The sequence below is a fragment of the Varroa destructor genome, unplaced genomic scaffold (genome assembly GCF_002443255.2).
Source record: "Varroa destructor unplaced genomic scaffold, Vdes_3.0 BEIS01000004.1, whole genome shotgun sequence".
Lineage (NCBI taxonomy): Eukaryota > Metazoa > Arthropoda > Arachnida > Mesostigmata > Varroidae > Varroa > Varroa destructor.
In genome coordinates this window covers 5285525-5303648 of record NW_019211457.1, presented here as the reverse complement: position 1 = coordinate 5303648, position 18124 = coordinate 5285525, and the positions used below count along the sequence as shown (strand labels likewise).

The following is an 18124-nucleotide window of genomic DNA, read 5'->3' as shown; positions in this document are numbered from 1 at the left end:
CGATCCGTTCGATAACAACGACATTTTGTTGCTAATTTGCAATATCGACAGCTCGTACTTGGATCGCTAAAACTCAAATACAGTGAACGGGGCACAAACACTGGCTCTCCTTGATCGAGAGAACGAACAGACAGATCACCACGTTGGAACAGGAAAAAAAAAGTTAGTCGTTGGTACTTCTCCTAATGCTTCTTCTTCCTCTGGACCATTGGCAACAACTGTGACGTTAACATTTCGTTTGTCATAACGTACATTGAATGGCCGCAGAAAATTTGACCGCTTCTACGTATAGTGTCATTGTGGCTTGGAATTGGTATCCACGCAGAAACGATTGTTTGCACGCTGCTACGTTTGTACTGTTCAATTCAACCCAGACAATTGCATCGTCTGGCTTCCGATCTGCTACCGAAGTTCGTGGTAGAGCGATACGTAGATGGGCTGATGCAATGAATCAAGCTGTGTGACACTTTCGTATTACTTAGCTAAATAGATAGTCTAACAAGGGCTTATTGATTATCATAGTTTACGACCGTAACTCCATGCTAGCGAAAGCTTAGATACGAGTGAGTATCGCTAGTGACGAAGGTGCAACTGACATATATCTGACGTTTCCGATTATTTCGTATGCCTCAAGGATCTTAGCACGGATTTTCGAGAGCGTCATCAATTCTGATCGTTTCTTTTCGATTCGCCGCGAAAGAGCCTTCCGCTGAACCCTAAACCATAGCAGACGAAAGTATGTTGTGAAGGCTTTGTATCGCAGTAACAAGCGACTAATCGTCACCGTTCTATACACTTGTTGTTTGCAGGATTTCACGTCAGATTTCTACTTCCGACAGCGATGGCGAGACGAACGACTGTCGTTTGGCGCGCTGCCGGCCCTCGAGTCAATGACGGTCGGTGCTGAGGTGGCGGAAAAGATCTGGGTGCCCGACACGTTCTTTGCCAACGAGAAAAGCGCTTACTTCCATACAGCAACCACGCCCAATACCTTCCTTCGCATCTCGCACAACGGCGATGTGCTTAGAAGCATTAGGTACGTGATAAAGCAACGTAATCTTCACGTAAGCTGGCGGGCGATTGTCGGCGTCACAACTATAACTAACAAGATATGCCTTCACAGCCAAGCAACAGACACGTCAATAGTCCTGAATTTTCATTGCGATAGACAAACGACGTGATAACCAATAACGAATGATCAAACAAGCCTTTTAAACAAAAGCAAGACGTTAGCGTTATTGCCTCGCTGCAAATAATCTAAACAGGAGAAGGAACGCACACGTATATGTTGTTGATAGTTTAGACGTTTTTTCTATCATAATTTGTGAAACTGTGATTTGGAGTAACACTTTTCAACAGAACGAGAGACGCTTGAATTTAGTTCCAAAGTAGTCATCGATATCCTGCTATACCTTTTTGCATCTAGATCAACATATTGCCTTAGGAAACAGTGCAGAGTATCATCGACAGAGCGCCTTTCTATTGCAAACGTAATCCGTTATTTGAAAATCTTAGCAATAGCAATATGACAGTGCGCCCCAATCGGCACCGGATAATCCTTGACGCGTTACGTATTTTCACGTAATCAATATATGTAACAAGTACAGAAGGAGCAACTTGTGATAAAGTTGTCATGTGAATATTGTTTATAATGAATAGAAACCGTTAGCGGCCAAGTAGGCAGTTGCCTACCTTGCAATCGCCGTTTTGCTTGATTATGGCTGCCACTTCGTTTAGATTAAATCTACTTCATTCTATGCGTAAAAGACACCCGTACGCGCAGATACTGACACTTAGCTTAATTTGGACGTACGTCACACTTGAGACTTCGAATCCATCGGAGCCGGAAGCGCCAGCAAAGTGTAGGAACTCGAAGAATCTGATTGGTTTTAGGAGCACTACGATCGGATTCTGTAGCGCTTGTACAAAAACCCTCAAAGGCATGGTTCTGCTATCTCTTAAACGACTCAGAGGACTGAAGCGGGAAATAAGTGTCTCTGGTATGGCATCTCGCCTCACACGCATATGCAGCCAACTGATATACCTTAGCACCCATCGAAAAAGGGGCTGTGCTTAATTCCATTTAACTAGCACTTCTTCCAGAAATAGCATTTCTTTCTAACACCTTATAACTCTATAAAAAGTAGAAGAAATCTGGTTATTTACGAAAACAATAATCCGTATAGTTATTTTTGGCGAGGCCTGAAGTTTCGAGGATGACACACCGGTAACCAATGCTAACTGTATTAGGGGTGAAAAAGCGCACGCTAAATTTAAAAAAATAGTTTAACGTGGGTATGTTTTGATGCTTTTCTAGTTAGTCACTTGTAGTATAATCTATACGGTGAGTCTCTGCTGAACACTTAAAAGGAATTTCTTCAAATTATTAAATTTTATTCAGCACATAGCTTACAAGCTCACGATTAAAAGTCCGACTTATCCATTGCCCCGGAGCCACAGCAGGCAATTGCAGCTCTTGTCAACCTTGTCATCGAATGAATCTTTCGGATATTTTTAGTAATGTTCACTATGACAAGTAAATCAATATCGAAATTTCGGATCATTTTAAAACCAAACTATACTCGTTCGGGCGAATTGCTTTATGACTTCAGTAAGAACAACAGTTTTTATGTCCTTTAGGACGCAACTCAAGCGAGGAGCTTTCCTGTTCGACCAGAACGGCCATCCTGGAACTGCTATCGGTGCATAAATTGATCTAAGATATACAACCCATACAGCTGGAAAAATAGGATTTTCTGCATTTTCAGCATTCTGGACGACACGTTTGAAAACAATTGCCCCACAGATTCTCGTTGCCCCCCCGCCGCATTCGCCGGTTACGATTACTGACGACTCTGATAACCTGCCATGCATATCCTTGTAGCAATAGAACGTATACTTTATTGCTTTGTATTGGTTCCTACTCGAATTTTTGTCATTGATCGTTTCTTCAGCGTTTCGCGCAGCGCGAGTTGGCCATCACCGTCACCGCTGCTCTCTAAAACCGGAAATGCTTTCTTTTACAAGGGACTTGCCGTTTCCGCTAACCACTGAATAGAGCTTCTCACGCGGTGCTGCACTTTCACTCTTGGACGCATCGAATCGTTGGGGACCCATCCTCCGATTGGATTCTAGCTCCTTTTCCTCTTCTGCCCCTGGTTTCCTTCGCCTCGGGGCGGCCGTCATCGTGTTCCACTACCAATGGCAGCAAAACACTGAACGGGAGCCGACTTCGCCCCGGAGCGAACGAATCTCCAGGCTGATCGCGATAACAATGGTACGACCACAGTCGAGCCGTTCTGCGTTTTGCACGTCTTTTACCAGGTGCGCATCCAGATCGTTGGCAGATTAACGCATTCTTACTGAGAACCCCACTGCGTGGCAGAGCTGACGTAGGGCTGCATTGTTCAGTCACGTATCGTGTGACTATGAAAGTCTATACTTTTGTGGGGCAGTGCAGGAAACAGCGATAAAAGAAAAACGACCGTCAATAGTGGAGAAAAACGTTGCGACAGAAGAGGAGAGGAAAGCCAAAAGTCTGGAACGAGACATATTCAAAGTCGCGTTTATTGTGTAACCCTTATTTGAAATGGTGGTAGAGATATTTTGAACCCCAAATGCTGTGAATTTGCATAACGAAGAAACAAGTCGACGTGAGACGAGGTCCTTTTTGTGATTCACGTTGTGATCACGATGTGACAAGCCGATATTTCTTGTGGAATTGTCAGTTCTACTTTTTTTTTTTTTCGATAGTTCGTTAATAAATTAATTCAGTATACTTCGCAAGGTGTGAAAATGTGATTCGAAAGAACGCTTATGGAGAAACTGCTATCATCCTCGAAGGAGTTGCCCCTAGTTACCCTAATTTATGGCCTCATCATGATGGGGAGCAGAAGAAAAGATTAACGGACGTACTTCGACGTTTGTGTAAATACTGTGGGTTTTTTTAAACGAACTTTAAAAGCGTTTTATCGAAACGTATTTTTAGCGGCATTCGTTTTTAATAGCCCCCATCAGAAATCTGCGCGTAACTATTGAAATCACAACCCAGACTTGGATGAGCCTTATTCCATATCTCAAGCATGTTCCCGTTTAAAGGCTGTTCATATGGGTTAGCACGATCGACACGCTTTTTGAATGTGAGATATTAAGCAAATATCACATAAATATGTAGAAAGGTTTTTCTACGATGACACTTCGCAGGCATCTTCCTTTCTATGGTTTTTAATAAAACGTAGAAAAATATTGCACAACGACATTGCGCAAATACACATTTTTCCTATGTGACGCGCTATTACAGATTTTCCAAGGGTCAATTTGTGCGGTGTTATTACAGGTGTCATCCAGGAGGGGGCCCATGGCATAACTTGACCCACTTTACTTTTCTACCAGAACCCGCTAAGAGCGGACCTACATAGCGGAGTGTCAGCAACGACGTGGGACAATATATTACATGTTTCTTTTCATTAGTTAATAACTGTTTGCCTAGAGGTCTTAGACCTATTTGGGTTTTTGGTCAACGTATAGTGCAATGGCATGGCAAGAGCATGCTATGGTGATCATTTACCAGCGCTGAAATTCGTATTAGCGATGATCAAATGTTCATGATTATACCTCCTTAGACCACACTTCCTATTTTTTTTTAATTAGAGACATCTTTTTCAACAAAGTCACTTGCTACTTTTCACAGCATTTGCTATAAATTTCCTAAAAGCTTTTTACCACTTCATTTTTTGGATATCGTGCCCAAGGCGTTTCATATCGTAATGTTTTTTGACGTTATCGACGATCTTATAGCTATTATATCCATAACATGACCAGCATAGAAATATCTAACCTCGATACACCTTATTTCTTTTTTATTTAGCTTCATTTTTCCCCTACGACATGACTACCTACTGCGCAGGTGACCGACCGCTCAGTGACCAGATATGACCATACTGCGGTACGAGCGCCAGCGAAACTTTTACATTGGGTTGTGTCGCTGTCAATGATAGGAACACCAACAAGGCGAACTTGTAACATATACACCGTAGCCGGATATGGTGATGAGTGTACGTCAAAGCAGTATTGCTCGCACACGACCGACAGCGCCATAAGAACGAAATGCGGCTATTGAAGGAACTACTATATCCCGTTAATTTATTTGGGCATATTTGTGGTGACAGTGCTAGACTAGTTTTTTTCTAGCTCTATTTGTACAGCCTACAGTAGGAAACATCTCGGTCTTGCTCGTGGGGAGGTCTTAGTGTTAACAACAAACTTGTAGTAATCAGCCCTAGTAGGTTTGAAGCCGCTTTCAGCTGCAGCAGATTCTCGCCAGCTGCTTGGCAGTTTGAAGGTGCAGGTACCTGATACTAGCGATGGCTAGTCTAGGTCATCTATGTCACTACTACTTCTCATTCGGCATTCGTCCTATTGTTGTATTCAGCAGTTCTATTGCTACGTCTGGGTTAAGGACAAGGATATTGACCAAACCCAGTTTGCAAGTAACACTTAAAATATCTTTCCTTTAGTGTTTTTTTTACTTGGCCAGTAGATAACTTTGTAGCTTCTGTTCACGATATCATATCCACGCTGGTATCTCGATACGTACCGCCATTGGTTATTGGACTGGGCAAGGGGCTTGTGTATCCCAATGTGTAAGAACGCCGCATGCTATATCCCGTGTTCGTTCACGTCAATACGACGTGTGTCAGAAACAGAACAACCTTCTTGGGACGCAAAAGCGCTGATATTGGTGCTCAGCTTTGGGGGCAGACGGGTGGGTGAGCAACCAGCCAGGAAGCATCGAGAGGGCTAGCTTGTCCATTGGATGACTCATGGAGTCGTCGTACAAAACTCTTGTTGTCGCTGTCAAAAGAGAAACATTGTCATTGCTTTTGCCGCCGTGGCAGCTGAATGCAACAGGCATTATACAACGAATAGTGAGTCCTTGCTTTAAAAGCCTACGGTCTGAGTGGATTGTAATCCGCTAGCCACGTAGTCGGGCCGTGTTACTACCAGACCCCGCTAAGGCCCGCATAGCAGGCCGACTTAGCAACAAAAGCAACAACAACGAGCTCATTGAGTAGCTGATCGACCCCAGTCGCATAGTTACAACATACAGCGGTGAAAGACGAACCATAACTAGTATCCGGCTAGTTCTCTTTGCGATTTCCCGCTGGGAGAGCGGGACGCCGCAGGCAATGAGAACAACGTGGAGGGGGCAAAGAGGCAATGCCGAATCGAAAAGACTCACAAAACCCAGAATGCGAAAGGCGATAGTGGGTAACCTACCGCTTCTATTGCTAGAACCAGATCCAATAGGAGCAGACGGCAAAATGGAATGAGAGCAAAAAAAGGCAATTCAGTACATTACCATGTTGTTTACGGTAGCTAATGGACTATTGGCGTAGTGTAGTTTGGTTGTAAGATATTGTATGTGGGGCGAACTATTGGCCGGTATACAGTGCGTTAGTTCTGCATTGCAGAAAACGCAGCAGAAACATTCAAAAAAACGCTTCTCTAACGAACCGAAGGGTGGAGCTTGCATTTTCTTCGAAGAGACACGGCGACGTTTTCATCTCGAACGATGCCTCCTGCGGAAAATGCCATCTTGAAAATACCGTTTAGACATGTCGCAAAACCCATGATTTTCTTTTGATTTTGCAAACATTTCTTATTGCAGCAGCCGAAAGTGTTACCTATTGGGCTGAACACAAATACCAACAGTTGTTTTTTAGCCACGTTCATTAACTGCAATCTTTGAACATATCCTAGTCAAATTCAATCTAGTATCTATTGTTTCCTACGATTTTCGCGCATCCTTTCAATAGCTAACGTATCTTGCCAAGTAACAAGGTTTCATTCTTGAAAGTAATTTATTTATGTAACCCGACTGTGGACTGCGACCTTTGTCCTAAAGTGTTTGCCTTCCTGGCTATGCTGCATTTACAAGTGATTGTCAGATGAAACGATGTCCGAGTAGGACAGAGGCCTATTAACGTCCGGTATAACGTAAGTATGCAGTAATACTACTTTGCATCGCCCTTGATCACTCAATTTTGCGGCTCAGACAACTAGGTTGATTTACGTGTCCGTCTCATGTGGTTCAACTATGGAGTTTGCTAGCTCATAGTATAACGCTTTCCGCATCTCACCATACGTAGAGGTGCAGTTTTTGACAATACATATTTTTTCGTGGCATCGGACTGAAGAGGTTTAGACATTCTGGGTTTGCGTTTAGGAGATTGTTACATTTTATTCTCGCCCGTAGTGATCTCGTATCGAAACGGCCTTTTCTGTCGCGCAAGCAACGGAAGTCATATTATCAGACAGTTTTTTTTTGGAATTTTCACTCAGTTTGTGGAGGCCTACTTCCTTTCTTTTTCGACCTTTCCTAGTGCATGCAAGCAGGCGATTGACAACGGGCACCTTGGCTATCCCCAGCTGTGCAGAGAACTCTTGGATCGAATGGCTCACATTTGGCTTAAGGATGCTCACGGTTCGTCATCGTTCGCTCCATGTGGCCGTCCAGAGTGTGATCTGCCGTCCAAGTTGAAACCATTGGTTTTGAAGCCATTAGAAGTGACAGGTGCTAACGCCACCTGCACGTTCGCCTTGGACCGCTCAAACTTTTTACCCGTTTCGGCAGAACCTTTTTCATTGGAGAAGACAATGCTGGGCTATGCATCTTTTTAAGCTCAATGACTGAATGCACCGAATCACTGCTTTTAACGAGCAGAGATTAATGAAACGCAACGGGACACATACCTGACGGTCAAAGCGATAATCCTGGCTTTAGTTAAACGTATTTGTTTTGAATTTTACATTTAGCACCGCTACTAGGCATTCCATTAGATGACTGGCTCTCAGCACGAAACGAAGTACCCCTATTTGACCCTACACCTCCTCGTGTCTTCAAGCTTACCAAAAAAAATACGTTACCCACTAAGCTATCACGAAGGCATCATGGGTTTCGCTATATACAATTAGCCGATCCGACGCTAGCTCCGTTGTCTTGAGCGGAACTTTTTATCCAATTTAATATTTTATCAAAGGAGAGAAAAACAGGTTCAGTTTTTCGAGAATGGGCTTAGTGAAGGGCAAAATCTGCCCCATTCCAGTAACTGCAAAAACGCACTAATCAATCAGCCCTTCAATTCTGTCGCATATTACAAAGCTCGATATATTTTTCCTACTATTTTCATTTATATTCGATTTTAGAAGACGTTTTAATGTATGCCCAATAGCTGCCTGAAGAGAAAAGCTAATTCTACTCTATTCCATTAGGCAAGGACAATGTTCGGACTGTGTTCTTTAAAATCAGCATCTTTCATAGTAATTCTCTCATACTCGAAGCGGTTCAGCAGTCTCGTTCGGCCTTCTGCTTCGTGGGAGTTCCTGAATTTTACATCTGGTACTTGGTAATATGCATCTATATTTAAATCAATTTTTGTACGATGTTTCAGATTAACCGTTACGGCTAGCTGTCCCATGGATTTACGCTACTTTCCGATGGACCGACAATCGTGTACTATCGAAATTGAATCCTGTAAGTATTCTACGGTAGAAGCCACGTCGTACTTACAGAATATAAATTTATCTTATTTAGTACAGTGGACTATTTTTTTCTTCTACTGAAACATTTATACAACAGCCAAGTCACGGTGTCGTAGGTTGTTCTGAACAACTCCGAAAGAAGAAACCGTTGAGAATTGAGTCTTGAATGAAATTACTATACGTTACTGGTCAAGCCACTACTACATTTGAAATATCTGCTCTTGATCAGAAGAGCGGCACTGAAGTTCAAAATTCTCTGGAGGAAGAGAAATATCCAGTTTTGACTTATGGAAATAGATGAAATAGATATTTAACAATACCAATCTGCCAATACCAATAATGCCTGCATTAATAACCTAACAATGACGTTTTATGACGTATTTATCTCATAAGGCTAGTATCATACTCATTGTTATCAAGGTTAGTCATATGACCTTGATGTCATACTTTGTCTATACGTCTTGTTCTCTTTTTTAATTTTCTTACATAGCGCACTTCAGGTTCGAGCAAGCTTCCTTGTGTTTTCAACTTCTTAAAGAGAAATCTTGCGTTAAGCCATCCCATTCAATGAAGTCTGAGCGTAGCTTAATTTTGTCAGCTCTGTATCTGACCTTCGTACAATACAACTAAATCGTTTAAGAATGCCCCACAATTTATCGGATATTTGCATAACCAATAAACCTATGACGAATAATTATGTATCGCATTAATGACCCAACACTCGTTTGAAATAAAACATGGACGTAATACCTCCTATTGTCCTTTTTTGGGGAGATGTCTAATTTTGGTTTATTCAATGAGCTCCATATAGCGCAGACTTAGTTACACGTACAAGCGGAGAATACTTTCGCCCTTGGCGATTATCAATCGGATAGGGCCATATATCCATCGGGCCAAAGTAGACGTTTTACCGCAACCTACCGGTTAGTTCTAGCGGGTCGTATACGATTGATCAAGTCGCGCACACGTTTAATGCGCTGTGTTCGATCGTCAATCACATTATTATTATTATTACTACTACAACGAGCTTACCTTTTGACAACTCTACCCTTTTCCACTTCACTAGCCGCCTATAGCTGGCATGAACTGCACAAGTCGGGAACCTTCAGGATCCATGTGACTTTACGATAGTGAACTACAGGCAGGGACAGTGGGGTAAGGACTATAGCGACTGGTAATGTTCAGTTAGGCAGCTGCATAACGATTGACATAGATGTGTCATTGAAGTGGTGTCCGTTGAAGGCCGCACTGTGAACTCACCTTCAGTGAAGAGGACAAGGCGGATAACGAGGGAATTTTCCGTCGCGTAAATCGTCATTAGGCTGTGAAAGGTTGTTTTAACTGAGAAGTAAAGATTGCGCAGAAAAGCCGAGGACAGACGTCAATTGAATGAAATCATGATTAATCGTAATACCGCATCACAAGCTGTACACACACGGAAGTTTGCAGTTAGAAATCGAAATCCTCAACGGGTGAATACGTGTATATATGTAGATCCGGACCGAGCTAAGAAAAAAGTTGACGAACCAAGGTGCTATAGTGGAAAAATATTGGTAATCACTTTTGCATGGTACTCATACGTTAGATGACACACACACACACCGAGAAAATCTCTTACAAGTTCATCGTTAAGCAACCCCTCATTCCTAATCTAGCTGGCATTCGGCCCGTATGAAATAATCCGCGTTTATGAAAATGAAGAAACAGAGCGTACATAAAATGACCAACATGGTAACAGAACGTATAGAAGAACATATAAGGAAATATTAGAAGCATATCTTGATACTTTTTAAACACTTAATTTTTCGTTAGAGACGAATCACTGATCAAGTTGGTTGTCAAGAAATGTAGCTGATTTTGTGCATAATCCGACATTGAAATAAACGTACTTCATTGACAAACTGACCATAGTCTAAGCATGCGCTCAATCTGGGAGCCACTCAGATATTTTCAGACATCTACTGTAAATACATGGAGCTATTATATGCATTCGAAGTAATCCTAAAGTTATTGTGCTCATAGTCATCAGTATAGACCTGGAATAAATTGTTTTTTTTTCACAGTGTCGACCTTTACTTTACTTTAATTAAAACGATATTTACCGACGATTCTAGGTAGGTTCTTGGCTATGAGCCAATATAAATCAAATGAGGTTACTTTGTAAAGTAAGTTCGTTATTGTAATCGTCAAGTAAACTTTTTTTTTCACTTGATATGTGTATAATAAAAGCGAAGGTTAATTTTTCAAGCAGAACAAGGAAGATAGAGTAAGAGGCCATATAGTAATAATCATATGAATTGTTTAGATGACTAGCTGAATCTGATTGGTCATAATGTCAACAAAAGTAACGCAGCTGTTAAGACGCCCAGTAGTTTTGGGTTAATAGACCTCCGTCTGTCCGCGCTTATAAGTTCTGTTTGTTGACGAGATTATCAAATCAAATAGGTATATTCAAGTTAGGCCGGGCCAACTACACAGGCCACATCGAATAGATGTTTTTCATCTGTTTTATTATTATATCACACTTAGCTTGTTGTCGTGTTTATTTGATGAAATAATAAATAAGCCTATTCGAGCGTTCCCCACTAAGCGTAAAAATCAGGAAGTGAAACGTTATGTATGGTTTTCTGGCTAAAAAAGGGGCAGTTTGGTCGATACGTTCATATCATTAAAACATTTTTTACCGGACAAAAAGTCAGTGTTTTCCTATAGTCGCTCTCTCTATATATGTAATAGCCCTTTTGCATTTGCGCATCAAAGGTAATGAGTGATAGCTTTCCTGTGAGGTGACGTCGCCTTGTCTGGAGACCGGCTTCTACCTGGTCACAGAAGTACGCTTTGTGTTGCAGTTGAGATCAAACTTGGCCCAGCAAAACGTACTGCCCATGCTTCAACGAGTTCAGATTTAGTAACATACCTTAGCACATTGCTCAGCGCAAATTTCCTGCAAATATCCGGTATCTATTCGAATATTTTATACCTTATTTTTTTATTTCTGTCCATGCATTTAGGGTTTCTCCATAATACTAATCGAACACGTGATCGCTGCTATTTCATTAATATTGCGCAATGCACGGCTTGTCCTTTCGCCATCTGTTTTTTTTTACCAGATCGACACTCCACTTCTTTTTTGCTGTTTTTATTTCTATCGATATCTCTTCTGATAGGCGAACTAGCTAGCGCATTGTTCAGTGTGATAAAGCTGACGTCTTTCGTATACGCAATGCACTCCTCCTTCTCCTTTATCCCTCATGTTTCTCCATGGCACTTCTCTATGTGACAGCCTAATCATGTCTACTGCCAGCAGCCCACATTTTTGCCCCGTTCATCGACATCAGTTTGCATAGCAGACATCGTTGTCACCTCCGCCACCATCGACAGCTAAACACGTGTCTCCTTGAAGCATCTCTGTTTCCACTGGGAAGACTAGGTCCATGATATTGCTGATGGTGCTGTTGGTACCGACGTCGCATTAGTGGCGTTCAGAACCAAATGCCCTTTTGGTTTCGAAGAGTTCTGGCTCTGTCTTAATCGAGTTGCCAGCGGTAGGATTGTCGTCAGCTACTGAGCTAGTCACTCCTGCCCTCCCAGTTAGGTCTTTGTTGACTGACTGGTTCTATATCTCTGCGAGGGCTAAGAAATAGCACGAGACATATGAACGTAGCGTGACAGACTGATACCGCTATACTATCCTTAGTTTTTATCGTTGTTCGACATCGTATTGTTCTGTAGTTGTCTGTTTATAAATCGGCATTCCGCTGCTGCCCAAACCAGCGGTCCCATAGCCGTGCCTTGTACCTGGCACCGCACCAGCGATACAAGCTCCCCTGTTAATGTCTCTAGTCATTATGATTATCAAACAGCGCCTATTTATCCACTGTCAAATGGCACTCGTGAATTAGGCTGAAACACATCTTATCTAGTTCTATACATTTATACTATTCTATTTGACCTTGATATGACGCTATATGTCGCGTCATAATCATGGATTGGCGCTGCTCTTACGGTTGCGATCGTCGGACCACCTCAGAGAAGTGGGACATGTCTATGGCTATAAATATTGCGATTAAGTGCTGCCGCTGGTGGTATTTTTCTACCACCGCGTTTAGTGGAAAAGATCGATGAATGGTCAATAATCGGAAGGGAAGCTATATAGAGACTAATAAAGTTGAGAATAGAAGATGTTTGTTTGTACGTAACATTCATCAATCGACTTCCTATATATGTAATGGTAGGAGACCATGTACGGGACGAGGCGTTACGAATCGGGAATGACTAAACGGAAGACGATGTGTCTATTTGCCTAACGAGAAGTATATTGAGTAGCCGAATCCGCCCAGCTCAAGCGCAGCTGTTCATAGTAAACGCTGGAAGTAAATGTTGTTACAGTATCATTACCATTATTACAACCCTACTTCACCTATGGCGTATGGTATTGATTGAAACGAATGAACAAGCAGGGGCTAGGAGGGTTTGCTCATATCAACAAAGCTTCGTAACACAACGCGTGTACTCATCTGCAACGGACAAATCACTATTACGTCGATTTTATGCCACTCAAAATTCATAATATCATCGTACCGATCATCCGTTCATTATTGGTTATGTTGAACAATTGAAACATCAGGTTAGGTTTTTCATCAGGAGTCCTCGTCAGAAGTCAATAATGAGTGATACCGTACTATATATGGTTGAATCGTTAAAAATGCTTTTTTGCTTAGACGGGCTCAGCTAATAGATTTGAAAGCAACTGATAAGCTCCAGCTGCGTTTTAGAAGTTACCTATATGTAGAAAAAGGCTGTTATATATGCCGGAGGGACACACAAAGGTTATGTACCTAAGAGGCTAATCGCGCGCACTTCACAGCTTCCGTCGTAGTGAAGTCTAGAGTTGGAAGTCTCTTCAGGCCATGGTCCGCTCAAGGACCAAAAATTTAAAATCATACTTCGTTCAAGCATATTGTAAACTTTTATTTGAAAATGGAATAACTACCAACGTTGCCTAGGAACCGTTTGAGCTTCAAGCGAGACGTAAACATCGTTTTTCTGTTCATTTCAGTCGGCTACACGATGAAGGATATCAGTTACCGATGGTCGGATGGCGAAAAATCGGTGCGTATCAGCAAAGAGGTTGAACTGCCTCAGTTCAAGGTGCTCGGACACTCACAACGTTCGCGCGCTGTAGCTCTCTCGACTGGGAATTACTCTCGACTCGTTTGCGAAATCCGTTTTGTTCGCTCAATGGGTTACTATCTTATACAGATTTACATTCCCGCCGGCCTTATTGTAGTTATCTCATGGGTAAGTAGATACTCAGACGGTCCCTACCGTAAATTAACTTCACACTTAATTAGCCTTTATTTCATACGAAACGGTAGATAGTTATTGTGCGAGCGTGATCAAAGTAACAATTCAGTGACACAAAACCCGGTCATATAATGATAGTAATAACAAAGATGAATTGATCTATTGTACATTTTGATCAGCTTTCGCGTAATGTAGCATAATACGCAAGTTTTTATGCTTACAGTCTGACAAAATAAGAAATTCTGAAAAAGCTTAATATGCTCAGTGCTTGTATAGCACTCCGTTCTTCCAGTTTTGAAATTTGCGCCATAATACAATCAATCTCTGTAACAGGTGCAAATTCATGGAACGCAGATGTAACGTCAATTAGCATTAAATGCGCATACTGCGCAATTATATGTAATTCGTAATTGTGAAGTTTTGTCGCTGTCATATAAGCTGTTATTTCTTTGCAACAGGCTGAAGGTAAAAGGCTGAGGGCTCTTGCTATTAGTGAAAGCCAAACTTCCTAGCTTGAACGTGTACGGTAGACTAACAATGTATGGGAAATTTAATTGCTAAACATTAACTTCCATTATTTATAATTTTCTTTAGGGGTTTTGCGATGGCCAGACGGTGTTACAGTGTGCAATTGGTACACAAGTGGCGAGTAAACGTTTAAATAATAATAAACACTTAAGTTGTATTGTGTTTGTCCTGAACTTAAGTGCATAAGTTTATCTGATTTCGAGAGGATATATGGTATCACCCTCATCCACGAGGGCCAAACTGTTCTCAAAGTCACTCTTGACTCGTATAATGAGTTCACTTTATGTTTACAGACAGCAGTTCTCGAGTCTGCCGTATAGGGCTATGAGACACGTATGACTATTTGTTTTTTTTTGGACGCTTTTGTCAAATTCTGACAATTTTTAACGAGCATATACAAATTTGTAAAACTGTATAATTTTTTAGAACGTGCCACCGTATGTCCGATAAGGAATAGATGTTCATATCCACGATATTCTTACGTGCTATCTCTCCCAATAGTCCGCACGGAAGGATTACACCTGCGTGACACAGATTTAGATGAGTCTATTCCGTATGTCGTTGCTCTCTGAACATCCAGAGAATCGATAACTAAGAAGTGCCATTAGATAATTGTCGCTGCTGGCCGCGGCCTCACCTGATATCATTTATTGACGAAGTTCTATTAAGCATACATAAGTACTTCTGACATATGTCTGTCTGCATAGATGATTGCAACTTCGATCACATGCCTCCAACGAGATGTGCGGGTCCCGCTAATGTCGGACGTGAAAACTCGTGTTATGAAACTATTGTTATATCCGATGTCCCAAAACTTGTGGAGAGCCTAAAGCCACCAATATTCAGTATGTGCTTTCTTAGCAGGCTAACTTATCAGCTTTCCAACGTTCCCTCTTGTAGGTCCACGTTCATTTCAACATGGCGTCTTGTTGCACCGCAATCAGCATACACCTTTTCCGTGCGTCTTACTTGAAAACACAGCGAAAAGATAGCAAATGCTTACGCCTATAGTCTACTAGGCCATAGTACCGAAACGCTTAAACTCGGATAAAGCCCCTTAGCACTTCCTTCACCAGTTACATACCAGATATGTAAACACGCAAACCGATGGCGTACCATTATAACTTAATTGCCTGATCTGTTTCGCCGCTTTGTCACTGCTACAGGATCGAATGATCTGCTGCCTGTTTTGGTTACTTTCAGCGACCAGGTAGTGGCCGACAGAGATTGCACTGTTTTTCTCCGAATGTGGAAGATGTAGAATGTTCATATGCGTCGGAAAATAGACTCTGACATGCATGCCCTATCTATCAGCGGTCGTTTAGTCCAGCCGTCGATGTTGCGTCACGACAGTTGCACGTGGAAGTTCGTTTACCACCGCTTTAAACGTACAAAACGTTATTTAAACATATCCTTCTCTCCCAGATCTCGATCCAGATTTCTCATTGTGTTTTTTTTCTAGTTGCTCGCATTGTAAGCCGAAGCTTTACGCGGCTGCAGCGCCATTTGCAAACCACGGAGAAAACACAGCGGACGTATAGGGCTCACTAAAACGCTCCTGCGGCAGCGGTTTGTACGAATAAGGCAAGGCCGCAGAAGAATGCTTCCGAGCGATGCTCAGATGGGACGGAAACTACCCGGGCCAAAAGGTCAACACGACATGGGAAGAAAATTTACACGGGGCTGGGTCCGGCAATACGCTTCTTCTTGGTCGGCACTGCCTGTTTTTCGGAGAAGCGTGCGCCATATTTAGCCTCAGTGTTTCAGCTGCCTGCAACAGCGATTGCGTAGTGCACTGTGCCGGCCTTCCGCCGGGATGATGTTTAAGTCCTGTCCATGCATACGGAGAAATGACGCTATATAGAGGGAAATATAGAGGCCAAGTATAGACTGTGTGATACCAGAACTGCGTAGCAGAAATAGCCACAATAGCTGGAGTGAGTGGCAAGTGTATGCATGTCACGCAAAGCCCTTCCTGCACCCTTGCAGAGACGGCGACGATTTCGAGACCCGGGACTTCCGCGTTTTCTCCATTTTCGTTTTGCGGTTCCATTGTTTCATAACTTTATTCGTCTGCGTGCGTTATTCTATAAGAATTTCCGTCAACGTTGTTGCAGCTCCTTATGCCACAGCCAATCACTTCAAAAAGAATTCTTCTAACAGACTTAGACAGAGCAGGGTCCTATGACGGCAAAAATAGCATCAGGGGATTGGAAGCAACGACGGCATAATCAAGTGGGGACGTGGAGGAGGAAAGGCGAATGAAACAACGGCGCTGAATGGTTCCTTTTTGGCGAGGTAATGGGACCGATAGCCGCTAAATTAGATATATCGAAGCAAGTCAAATTCATTCTATGTTCATTTAGGTTTTTTGCCAAAGGCAGCGGGGATTAGTAGTTAGTTAAAGAGTAAATGAGTGTGGCTATATGACAGCGATCCCTCTGCGGGATTGGGTAACTCATAGAGATGCGGCTGGGATTTTTGGGTCCTCACGATATAAATGTGGGTATACTGTAAATAGGATATTATCTGCGCCGATAAACTACTAAAAGGCTGTAATATTTGTCAAATGGGTAATGCTTGCTTGCGTTAAGCTGCCATGTACGAATTAGGTTGGTTGGTATTTGCTTGAATCTACAATAAACTAATTTATATTGTAAAATGATTTCGGGCAGCCAGATTATGGGCTTACATACTATGGTAACGATGTAAATGGAAAACAGGGAACCCTATTTAACCGATTGAACTTTGAAATTATTCCAGTATTGTGATTGGCTTTAAGAAAGATGAAATGGATTCGAATGGTCTCAATTATAATTTTATGCATATTCACACAAGACGTATTTAACTCACCAAGATGATGCCGGCAGTTTATCTCTATTTGGCCATAATTTGTGGTGAATAATGGAATAACCCTGTAATTTGCTGCATAGTAGTATAACTAGGCAAAATTGAAGAACGAAAACCAGCCACATTACCAGCCTCCATGAGATCTGATCGCTGGTTGGTAGACAAGCCGACCACCGAGTCATCGTTAACTTGATGACTTTTTTTACGCCTTCGAATGGTCATATTTCTAATGTTCTTCTGGCAACACCGAAATTGTAAAATCCACATAGTCGCTCACAAGCGGTCCTCTCAGTATATCAGATCGACACGTTTATCGCATGCCGCGCCAACATCTATTGTTTTTCACTCTGAGACCTTAGAAAATTCAATCAGCAATGTCGGTCCCCACAAACTTTTTTTTTTCAATAATAGTTTATGACATACGTTTTGTACATATGCTAACGCAACTCTAATTCATTTATTCGTTCGTAGGTATCGTTCTGGCTACACCGTAACGCGACCCCAGCTCGAGTCGCGCTTGGGGTCACCACAGTTCTCACAATGACCACGCTCATGTCTTCCACCAACGCTGCACTGCCAAAAATCTCATACGTCAAGTCCATTGACGTTTACCTCGGTAAGACGACGAAGTAAACGGAAAAACTTCGTTTCGAGAGACAACTGTTCATTATACGAAGTTGGCAAAGCAGAAAAGAGTATGTCAATAATGTTTAGTAATAATGCATAGAAATGTTTAATTACTTTTTTTTATTATATATATATATATTACTATCTCTGGCAAGGTGCTCATTATACTGCCAGAGGTTATTCTATTCCGTGAATTGCATTCGTCTATCAACGTGTATAAAGCGGATGAAGGCTGTGGTAACAAATAGGATTGATCTATTTATGTCAC

The 18124-nt window shown here is 42.0% G+C and overlaps 1 protein-coding gene across 10 annotated transcripts in view; it reads left to right on the top strand.

The window, feature by feature from the left end:
- LOC111249056 (gamma-aminobutyric acid receptor subunit beta-like) overlaps positions 1-18124 on the top strand; it is a 136810-nt gene that overhangs the window by 99006 nt on the left and 19680 nt on the right. For all 10 annotated transcript variants that reach the window (XM_086986727.1, XM_086986724.1, XM_086986726.1 and 7 more), the window contains 4 exons: positions 810-1036; positions 8454-8536; positions 13604-13845; positions 17701-17845. In XM_086986727.1, the coding sequence (XP_086842853.1) occupies positions 810-1036; positions 8454-8536; positions 13604-13845; positions 17701-17845 (697 nt within the window). The remainder of the gene's footprint in view (positions 1-809; positions 1037-8453; positions 8537-13603; positions 13846-17700; positions 17846-18124) is intronic.